The sequence below is a fragment of the Anarhichas minor genome, unplaced genomic scaffold (assembly GCF_050575085.1).
Source record: "Anarhichas minor isolate MPS153535 unplaced genomic scaffold, ASM5057508v1 ptg000011l, whole genome shotgun sequence".
NCBI classification, from domain to species: Eukaryota; Metazoa; Chordata; class Actinopteri; order Perciformes; family Anarhichadidae; genus Anarhichas; species Anarhichas minor.
This window is the reverse complement of record NW_027466457.1, coordinates 10,306,034-10,317,477: the sequence shown is the minus strand read 5'-3', so window position 1 is coordinate 10,317,477 and position 11,444 is coordinate 10,306,034. Positions and strand designations below refer to the sequence as shown.

Below are 11,444 nucleotides of genomic sequence, written 5' to 3'. Positions count from 1 at the left end.
TAAAACTCTCTCAAGGAACATGCTGACTCAAGATACTGAGGATGTGCAGGCCCAAAGAACTGAATATTTAATATCTGATAGTTTGATTCATTAGGATGCTACGTACATCACCAGAAGACATCAGCGACAATAGACAATTACTCTGTTGCCACCTTGAGATTCCCTCCACATGAGTCGGTGTAATGCAAAATTGAAAGTCAGATGATGATGACCCACTTCTGCAAAGTGAATTGTTTTATTTTCATTGTTATAAAAGATGCATTGAGACATAAATCACATATAAAATCATATTACCTCAGAGTATTCAGAGGTAATGGATAGATGCCGATATCACTCAAGAAACATCACATGATTATTGCTCTAATGTCACTTGATTATCAGTAGCTACACTCTGAAGTACGTTCAGAAGGTTTACTTAAAGCGTCCTAGCTTCACCACATCCGACATGCTGATGGTCTACAGATGATGGTCTGTACGAGTCAAGCCAGCTGCCCTTGCTGTACGCTAAAGAGAAGGCCAAAAGTCAGGGGGCAAACTGACGGGGGGGGGCAGGTTGTCTCCTATTACTGCAACGGCCGCCTGAACTCAGCCAGACTTCTTATTCCCTTTCCCAATCGGTTTGCTTTCTGTGTAACAACAACACTTGCGCCAAGGCCCTCTCCTTACTCCTCTGCCACTCCGACCTTTAGGCCTATAGCTGCCTGAGAAAAAAAAGTGGGAAGTCAGGTGCTAGCGAGCAAAGAATGGCACACTGAAGCTAGTGGTGTTACTGTTGATCCACCCATGGGACAGCCACCAGGTCCTGGGGGATTAAGCTAAATAAAGAAGCAGTCATCCCTAAAACACTTAGTGTTGGTAACGGGCCATTTGTGGGGTTTTTTTCAATTGATTTATTAATTAAACATGTTATGGACCCAGCATCAATATCTGACTGGGTGGGGTTATGTTGTGTCCCATTGAGTGCAGCCACAATATCATAACAGAAAAAATATTATATTCTGTAAAAGCTAAAAGAAAGCATTAATACCTGTATTTACAAGAGCACCGCCCAGAGACAGTACAACTGTATTTAGGGGAAATATCTGAACAAAATCACACTTACAGTCCCTGAATTATAGTTGACTCCAACAATGCATTTACTGTTCCTGCATTACAATTGTTAATTTTTCTGATGATCCTTCGCCATCTCTTTACTTTGCCTGTATGCTCTTGCGCTTGTATCTTGCTCTATAATTACAATATTACTGATCAATGTGAATAATATATATAAGACATGAAATAATACACTGAAACTAGCCCTGAAACAATTGTAATCACACTGTTGGCGATCAGAATCTTGGCATTCTGGCCAGTGTCGTTGAAACGTCACTTTTGATGGCTCAATAAAATGATATGAAGGCTGAGAGGCTGCAGCTTACCCCATGGTTTATCATTACTAGTTGTGTAATACAAGTGGATCATATAGCTCATATTTAATGGCCGCCCTCTGCCAAGGTGGCTAAACCTACTGAATGATTTGTTGTTGCTTGAAAGAATAACTACCCGGTGAAAGTTTATTTGTCATAAGAGCATTTGTGTGTTTTTTGTGGTTGTTGCGCTCAGATTTTCAAATATGATGGAACATTGCAACACAGTGTAGTACAGTTGTGTTTTTACATGTACCGTTGGAATGAAATAGATTGTGAAATTTACTTGAAATTTACTCGGGAGTAGGAATATGTCAGTAGACCCACGTCTTTATTACAGTAAATTAACACAACGTCAGATAGACCTGCTATCCTGTCACGTAGCGTAAATGTCAAGGATTCTTTCCTGGTGGCACCCGTGAAAACACAAACGTACTCAAACATATGTGAAACAAAGACACCAGAACCTCACATATTTTGTAAATTTAAACACAGCACAAAGGGAAAAGACAAGGCAAAGCACTAAAACTACTCCAGCATTGCTATCTTTCAAAATGGAAACATTTGCAAAGTACAACCTTGTATTCCTGTTATTGAAAAAAATAAAAAATAAAAATCCTAAACCATGCATTATTTTTTCCTGTCTTCTGATTTCGACATTTATACCGCAAATATGTTGGTAAAATCTGAAAGTAATCACAAAAACATCTGTATTATTGTAAAAAGCAATTGATTTTTATGAACAATAAATATAAAAGAGTGTCCTTAAATGCCACCAACTCATTGCTGGGCTGTGTTTATAAGCTGTCTGTGGTGACGCTGATGACCTGTGGCTGCACTCTGTTCCTGTTACAGCTGAAGAGCCAGGCTGCCCTCCTGTGGCGGTAGCGCTTTGACAGCAGCACATAGAGCACAGGGTTGATACAGGGGTGCAGGTACTGCAGCACAGTACAGATGAAGTAAAACATCTCCCAAGCCTGTCCGTGGCGATACAGCCCCATGTACACGCACAGCTCCAGCACATAACCAGGCAGCCAGCACACTGAGAAGGTAGCAGCAGCCAAGAACACCATGACAGAGGCACGGCGGGTGTTCCTGGCACTGGACACCGTCATTACGGGGCTCTTGTGGAGAAAAACAGCCAGCCGGACGTAGTTGAAGGCGATGACTAGCATTGGAACAAAGTAGTAAAGTACAAACTGGCTCAGCACCACTTGGTAGTGGTGCTCATGAATGGTTGGAAGGCAGAAGGTGAAGTTGGCCAGGCTCGGGCCCAGGCTTTCTTTTGTGGCAAACATACGCAGCGGCAGGCTGATGAAGAAGCTGAGGGCCCAGACCAAGACAAACATGAGGATGACCAGGTCCATGGTTGGCGGCTGGTACGGGTTGGTGATGATCATGGCGCGGGTCATGGACACGGCACATAGCGAGTAGGTGCTGGCGGCCAGGCTGAAGGCCAGCAGGAACTGGTAGACCTTGCAGGAGGTGTCGCTCAAAGGCCAGGAGTAACTGACGGCAGAGTGCAAGGTGAAGGGGATGAGCAGGAGGGTGAGGAAGTCGGCCAGAGTCATACTGAGCAGGAGGATGTCGAGGCGGTTCTTGCGCAAGGTGTTGTACTTTGCAAACAAAGAGAAGACCAGCAGGTTGGCACAGAGCCCAATGCCCAGGATCACTCCACAGGTACAGGCAAAGATCAGCACGTAGGTATTGGGAACAGCCATATTATCACTGACTTGTCATCACCTTTCAAATATAAGAACAAAAACAAACATTTATTAATTTATGTTTAACGTTAGTTGATTGTCAAAATACATTGGCAACTATTTTAAAATCAATTGTTTCAACAAAAACTCCAAACTTTTGCTTTTCCATCTTTTATTTTCTTTGTGATATACGATATTGAACTTAATATTTTGGGTGTTTTGACTATTATTTAAAAAGCAAGACAAAATACATCATATTGGGCTCTGGAAAAAAGGGTTATTTTTTGCTATATTTCTTTGTAGTCAAAACAATCGTTTCCTTGACAAAATATCGTAAAAATAATAATTAATTGTAGCTCTATTTGTATTATGAGTGAAAGAGAAAGTTACATGTGTGTAACATGTCAGCTTTGTTTCTAGCTTGGCTAAAATGATAAATAAATATTATGTATGTATCATACTGTCACCAAAACACACATGATGCAATATCACCAAAATAAAAGGTACATGGTTTTTACATAGCAACAGTAATATGGTAGTCTGCTAAGATACAAATCTTTATTGAATCAACATTTTGACAGCTACTCTTGTGTAAATATCTAGAACATACGTGTGTCGTACTAAAACGGTGCCAGATGATACAGTTCTCCATCATTTGGGCGCACTCACCATCATCGTCCCAGTGGTATCTTCAGGTTCATGTTTGTGAGTGAGCTATCCTCAAAACGTAAACTTCTGTTTCACTGGTGTCCATCCTGTTAAACTGGACTGACAGAGGGAGAGGTGGCAGCCTCTCAGGACTCATTACAAAGTGTGATAGGTGAATGTGGAGGGTAGGAAGGCAAACATCACTTGGGTCACATTGATTCTGGTTGACTTGGTTTAAAGAGAAATGACGTCAGACCAGCTGCTCAGGAAACGGTGATATACTATGCATGCCAGTTTTGTTATTGTTATTAGAGTATGTGTATCTGTTAAAGCCTCTTTTGTTTTTGGGGATTTCATTCACACTGTATGAATTATATTTAAAAAAAGTATCACTCTCCAAAGAAAAAGGGACAAATCCATTGATCACGATTACTGTTCCTCCCCTTCTCTGGGGATATTAATGTCTCTCTCCATTGTTTGATTGATTTCTTCGGCGTGAGCTTCAGGCTCCTGACAGCGGTTTTATCAGGCTTTCCACAGCGTTTATGACTCTGTGTCAGCTAATGGCCTTCGGTGTATACTGCTGCTCTTAGCACAGGATATAGTTGATGCTGATGCATCTGCTAACCCCTCCATTACCAGTGTCTGTGCCATTCAGTCAGCAGCTGTTACAAATGCCACATGTTCTCAAATGGGACATTAACAGCTTCATTGTGCTCTGTCCGCACCCCAAAAGTGAACAGAAATATTGACATTGATTTTTGCCTTTTCATAGTTAAGTTAAAAAATCCTGTTTTGACCCAAATATTGAACTTCCTCTTTATTTCTCTAAACCTCTTAGCAAGGCTAAATTTCATGATGAAATACACAAACCAGGACCTCAACATTTAAAGAGATTCAATGGTTTTCTCAAAGACATTTCAGCTGGACAGATATTTACTGATTGAACTCAGGACCATAGTCATTACATTCCCCTTTTCTAACCATTTTTATTTTTAGCCACTTATTCTTCATGAAGAGGCATACAGGTCTCCTCATAATCAACTTAGGATTTTAGGGATAAAATGGGTAACTGACCTACTGACTACATTGTCTGATATGATCGAATACTAAATATTCAGCTTTTGGACTGGGCAGTGCAAGCTATTTGAAGAGGTCACATAATGTTCTGTAAAATGATGATGGCCAGGCATTTTAATTATTATATAGATAAAGTGATGAATCAAAAATAATCATCAGCCTTAGTCTCCTCCATATCATTGCCAGGTTTTTGAGGTAAAATAAGCAGTTGAATATGTTGCAGATTGATCTAATTTGCAATCAATCTATTGTTGTACTACAACATTTTATGCATATTGCTCTAAGTGACATCAAACTTTGCATTTATGTATTTATGCACGACATGTATTATATATTCACAAACGACAATCTAAGTGATATTTAGCATTTTTGCTTGACTTGAAAATCACTAAAAAGGATCAACCTATAATCTAAATATTTGCTTTTAATAATTTTAGCTCTACCTGTCATTGGTATTCAGTGTTACCAATACACTGATTACCAGTGGCGGGCGGTGCATTTTATACCTGGGCCTTCTGTGCTGTCCTACTGAGCTACGGTTATTTGTTTCTATTGGTGTAATAATACACGTATTCGTATTAAACCGAGGCTGACAAATCGAACAATACGTTTGAATAATACTAGTGCATTTGGAAAATGCAGAAGCTTAAATTGTGGGAAATATAATGTTTTCGGTGGACTGCGCTCACGTAACAGACAACGGGATGTGTGACCTTTTGAACCCGGAACAATAACAAAAAACAGCTGGGGCCGGCCGGCGTTCTGCGTTCTACGTTCGCCGGCTGAGAAATAGAGAAATAGAGGCTGAATCTTTATTATTATTAAATTATTAAATAGCTATAACTTTGTGATTCTGTTTAGGCCAGCAGAGAAGGCTTAGCTGGCCCTGACGGCCCACCACTGCTTATTACAATTATGAACCGAAAAGTGTCTGCTCCGTACAGCAGAGAGAGTAGCAGGAGTCACATTTCACTTATCACGTGAGAGTTAACCGTCAGGATGATGGTGGAGGATTTGGTGTCAAAGTGAAAAGCAAAACCCTCTGTTTGGCAATATAGTAGTAGCAGAGCAGTAGTGGTAAGAGCTGACAAATACATTTTCTTGAAAAGAAATCTGGTGTTATCGGTAACACTAGTGAAAATGTCCTCGCAGTGACTTCTCTACCTGTCATAAATCATAAGTGGCACATTTGAGCCACATATGGCTCGTGAACAAAGACGCCGTGAATAGAAAATATTCTAATGGCTACACTTTTAATGTTTGATTAACTGGAAACATGTACAGTATGCCCTCAGTGCATGGTGAAGAACATTAAATGAGTCTGACAGCCCCTGACTTGGGCTTGTTCTATAAAAATAAACTATAGTATGAAATGGTGAGAGTGGATTTGATGAAGCATCCAATAAGTTACAAGTCCGTGGGGGATTTAAGTTTGGAAAGGAAAGCAGGACCATCAAAAAGAAACATCAAAACAGAACTCAACCACAAAAGAACATGTACAGAATATAACTAAAGTGCATTATGGAATTTAGTCAGCAGCACCATGATACATTCACAAAATAAATACACACTTTCAAAGTGAAATAAATTATTGCAGAACAGTTCGAACAGATGTATGCAGTGAACAGTTTCTATGTACAATAACTAAGTTCACGATAGTCAACATAGAGCCAAACACAAGTAAACCATTTTGAAGTTACATAATATTCAGGCAATAAATATTTCCTCCTATGATCTACTCGTGCACACGGTTGGTTAGAGATGACAACACATGGCTTTGTTTTGAAGTCAATCAAAGTTACAGATGCCTACAGATGTTCCAAAATAAATATGGACCTAAGAAGATGTTATGAAGATAATTCACAAAAACTTTGTGATCAAAAATATAAACAGCAAAATATTATCATACAAGCACAAACCCAGGGCGTATAATGAAGTGACTGAGTCAGCCACGAGTAGAGTCTCTCAGATCCCAGTCTGGCTGAACCTATGTCAGTGTCTCAGTGCAGTACCATGCAAAGGCTAGTAGGAGTCTCTAGCCAGGGCACTGCGTCCTTCATGGCTCCTTTGTTGTGGCAGACCGTGCCCGCCTCCGCTTCTTGTCGCTCTCTCTACGTCGGCCTAACCTCGCCTTTTTTTTCCTCTTGGTGGCCACCTTAAGTGGCTGGTCCTTATAGGCCAGAGCCTTGTTGGTCTCCTGGGGCAGGTTAGGGCCCTCTCTGTCCAGCCTGAACCTGTCGGGGAGGTCCTTTGTGGCCCCTGGGGGCTTCTCGTGCAGGGCATTCCCACTGAAGGTTTGGCTCTGGGTTCTGCTCTGCACAGGTGGAGCTCGCTCATCGGCGGTGTGCACCTCTTCCAGCAGCTCCTGCAGCCACATGCGGCGCTTGAACTCCTGCAAGGAGCGGCCCTTGTCATGCATCAGCTGGGCGTGGCTCACTGACCTCTTCCTTATTGCATGAAAATGAAGACACAGAGTGAGAGTCAGATTAACAAGGGAGGTTGCATTACAGCTAATAAATAAATCCTAAAGCTGCATCGTGCCTGAGAGGAGAGCAGTTCACTTTTCCCTAAATCTGTCAGAAATCTTTTTTTCCTGATTTCTCTGATTCTCTGATTTCACCATCTGTGAAACAACTAAACCAGAAGTCCTCATTTCAAAGTTAGCACCAATAAAATCTGACAATTTTCTTTTCTGTATAGATTCTTTTGTAATTTCATGATACACCACAGTGTTGAGGTTTTGTGTGGAGCAGTGATAGAAGACGTGGAAGCTGAAATGTGGTCAGGCACCAGGAAACCTCAGTACAGTAGGTGGCAGCATAAACAAGTTTGTTAGAGCCACCACTAATCTGAGCTCCAGACCCCAAAAAGCCAGAGTTGAAAAAGAGAAAACCTCCTGTACCTTAATTAAATATGATTAATCAACTGTAGATGTATTTTCTAATCCAAACAGGAATCTTTCAAAAGTATTGCTTCAGTACTTTTAATTATTAACTAGTCTTCCATTTGAAACCTCCATATTGCCTAACATTTCTATCACATTTCTATTGTCATCAAAATTGATATAAAGGATAACTCACGTTCTGCTACTAAGTGCAGCAACTGGTCTCCCATCAAGAGTCACTGGGGAGCACAGCAAGAACACAGCCAGACTCCACTGATGAAGCATGACTATAGAGCACATCCTGAAGCCCAGGATCTGAAGAACACAAGAAATAGTACATCAGTGACTTCAAGGAATGAAGTGAAACTTTGTTTTATGAACTGTCTACTATCCACAGATTGTCAGAAGCAGTGTAGGCGGCTGGAAAATGACACAGTTCCTGAGTACGGGAGATGTCCAAGGCAGCATTAGTTGTGCCAACAAATAGTTCATTAAAGTAAAAGAGAAACTTAGACTTACATATTTACAGTGAAATCCACAAAAAGGTCAGTCTGCAAGTTATTAAGAGATGAGCTTGTTGCAAAAATTGATTTACAAAGTACGAAGAAAAATTATTCTTCCAAATACAATCTGGCCAGTTCAAAACGTGTGTCCAGATCGGTGTGCAGGCAGCCTGGGGAAATCCCCCTTCACTCAGCTCCATTCATTTGCCTCCCAACAGGGTGGGTCGAGCTATTTATTTCTCCCCAGCGTCCCAATTGAAAGAGAGATAAAGATGGAAAGAGCAGCAGCAGCAGCCCATCAGCTGCGGAGCTGCCACTCCACCCAGTGTTGCAGTAATCTCATGAAGAGTAATGATGAAGCATCTTCTCTGGTGGCCCGGAGCCGGAGAGCAGAGCAGAGAGAGTTTTTTTTTTACAGTCCAGCACTGTGTGAGTCTGTCTGAGAAAGGCACAGTGAGAAAGTCAAACTCCTCTTTGGGTGAAGAAGAAGGCACTACCTTAGCCCCTACCCATTAAGTCCAGTCCTAACACCCTCCCTCTCTCCCTCCCCCCAGACCTTCACACACACACCTGCTGTGACAAGAAGGTGGCACCCATGCAACATCCAAAACGCCCCACAACAGAGAGTATACTTTACACAAGTACATTTTTAATCAATTTCAAATCATTTCAACTAAATAAAGTCCACTAATTATTTAATCATAAAGAGGTCAGAAAATGACAGGTGTGCACCAATGGAGGTAATCATGGGTTACCAAGCAGAGTGTATAAGGGGAGGGGCAGAGTTACTCCAAAGTAAACAGCCAGGCCTGACCACATTCCCAGGGGAGAATGACCATAACCTCAGAGAAACCCAACCCACAGATTTTCACTGCAGACCATTCAATTCACCTCCACTCTGCCTCAGCAAACCAGCTCACCACCGAATGGTTACAGTGGGCTCTGAGGCATCTCTCATATCCAGCTAATAAAAAGAGTGGAGGAGTTTGCATTGAGACAGCCATATACAATCCCAGGTTCACTGTATGTTGTATGTTTAGGTGATGAAACCGGTCTCGAGCATTCAGCAACATTTGTGAATTTACTAAAAATAATAACGACACACATCACAGGTCGGTAGTCTGATGTAAGAGGTAGCTCGTGTGTGGCTAAAATTGTATGTATTTTTAGTAGCACATTGATTGACAGCACTACATGAGTATATGCAGCAAGGGCAGGGCGATTTTTTTAGTTTTTAGTTTTTTTGTAATATCTTGTAATGCTTTACAGTTGAACAGGGAATTCATTTCCTGTTCAACTGTTGGTGAAATTTGAAGTTTTGACATTGTTGGTGGCAACAGATGTAATCACTGAATTTATCACAATTCGTCCTGGGGGAACATAAATATATGTATAAAATAGCATGGCAATCTGTCCAACAGTTGTTGAAATATTCAAGTATAAACTGAAGTACTTGACCAACCGACAGACTGAGAGCCATACTGCTATCATGGCTAAAAATGCATTGTCCCATGCAACATCAATTACAGCCTGCAGTGTTTGATCTTAAACATTTTTTCCTTCAACTGACGACCATATTTTGCTCCACTTGTGAAACTTTGTGATCTTGAATCTCACAATTGGCAAATCATTTCCACATCTTTCATGGTAGGTACAATACGAACACGTTGTTCTGGGGTGTGTTCAAAATGATCCCTCCGTAAAATGCAATTGGACTCAAATGAGCGATAACAACAAGACCATGAACATGGGAGTCCCTCAGTTGTGGTTAAAGTTAATTTAGGTCTGGCAGCAGATTGTTCTCAAACCAGTTAAATGTTGCTGTGATTCATTTCTGGGTCATGACCCATCAGTTGAAGAAGGATAGTACAGCCTGTACTTTTGCAAGGAAATTCTGCCTCTGCATAGACTACCATTGTTCTCTTTATTTTACTCAACACCATTTCTTTAGCCATGTTTGTGGTGTGGCTCTAGGGTAAGCAGTGCTGGTCTGGTCCCCCTCTTTGGTCAAGACTGAAATATATCAAGAATCATTTGATGGATCACCTTCACATTGTGTACAGACTTTCATGATCCCCAGAGGATGAACCCAACTGGCTTCGGTGATCCTCTGTTGTTGTTTTTTTAGTGCCACCAGCAGGTTGACTTTAACTTTTAGCGAAATTTGGGGTCCCCGGAGGTTGGATCCTGATGAATTTTATGATCTTCTGACTTTTCTTGTAGCGCCATCTGCAGGTCAACGATTTCACTTATCCATGAAAATGGTACAATTGGTACAGACATCTCTGGTTCCGAGATGATGTATCAGAATACTTTGGTGAACTTTGTAGGAGACTTTCACCCAGCGCCACTATGAGGTTGACATTTGTTGTTTGGAGTGATATGTCTCAACAACTATTGCATGGATTACCATAACATTTGATGTCCCTCTCTGGATGATTTATAATAACTTGTGTGATCCCTAAGCACCCTTGTCATCATCAGGTCAAAATGTCTAATACTTTGGTTTCTGATCAAATACAAAACTAAAACAGCGAATGGCATTTCCATCAGCCTCAACTGTACTTTGTGTTTAGTGCCAACAAATGTTTTTACCATTGATGTTTTGATGCATTTGATGGAATGTTTTTTTCATTTAATATCTTTAAGGTTTTTTAAACTTGTGAATTTATGTATTGCTGAATATTTTCACTCTTTATTATTTAGATTCTTGTCATGTAATACTTGTAATGTAGTACTGCAACATTTCCAGAGTAGATACACTGTGTGTTAAAATTGTTTGTGAGCTGACTAAATGAATACAGTCCATTCAAAAATCCAGAGTCATTTATGTGGTTACTGCACCTACTTACACTGTTTTACTGGATGGAATAACTTGCATTTCTCCTCATGAATAAAACCCATAAATTATTTGTGTGAGCAGTGATGATTAGTAGAATCACTTCAGGCTAGACTGTAGACCAGTTGGTGGTAAATTACTTAATAGAGGGCTCAGTATTTTACAAGCAGTCATGATTCAATTCAGCAAGAGGTCCAGAAGGGGTTTGGGGCAAATATATGGCAGACCCCCCTGCTGTCTCCAAAACTCCGCTTTCTCCTGTTTCCAGCGAGTCTGCCTCAAACTTCGAACACTTTAACATTCGGTAGGGAAAGAAATACCTCATTTGATTCCATTCTGCAAAGACTTTACCTGCAAAAAAATATATAAAAAAAAAAAATA

General features: G+C 40.8%; 2 protein-coding genes across 2 annotated transcripts; both read right to left on the bottom strand.

Moving 5' to 3' along the window:
* Positions 1-2,203: 2,203 nt before the first annotated feature.
* LOC142947855 (galanin receptor 2a) lies at positions 2,204-3,127 on the bottom strand. Its single transcript, XM_076089726.1, has one exon. The coding sequence runs from the start codon at positions 3,125-3,127 to the stop codon at positions 2,204-2,206; it is 924 nt and encodes a 307-aa protein (XP_075945841.1).
* A 3,766-nt stretch (positions 3,128-6,893) lies between these two features.
* LOC142948103 (parathyroid hormone-related protein-like) lies at positions 6,894-8,021 on the bottom strand. The gene is made up of 2 exons (XM_076089986.1): positions 7,918-8,021; positions 6,894-7,284 (listed from the first exon to the last, which is right to left on the bottom strand). Exons 1-2 carry the CDS (start codon positions 8,019-8,021, stop codon positions 6,894-6,896), a joined length of 495 nt encoding a protein of 164 aa, XP_075946101.1.
* Positions 8,022-11,444: the final 3,423 nt, after the last annotated feature.

What these genes read in the sequence shown, in the direction of transcription:
- LOC142948103 (XM_076089986.1), bottom strand. Translation starts at nt 8,021, where the DNA reads ATGTGCTCTATAGTCATGCTTCATCAGTGGAGTCTGGCTGTGTTCTTG. An exon ending in GCTGCACTTAGTAGCAGAAC is followed by an intron (nt 7,285 to 7,917) that starts GTGAGTTATCCT and finishes TCATGCAATAAG; the next exon opens with GAAGAGGTCAGTGAGCCACG.
- LOC142947855 (XM_076089726.1), bottom strand. Translation starts at nt 3,127, where the DNA reads ATGGCTGTTCCCAATACCTACGTGCTGATCTTTGCCTGTACCTGTGGA.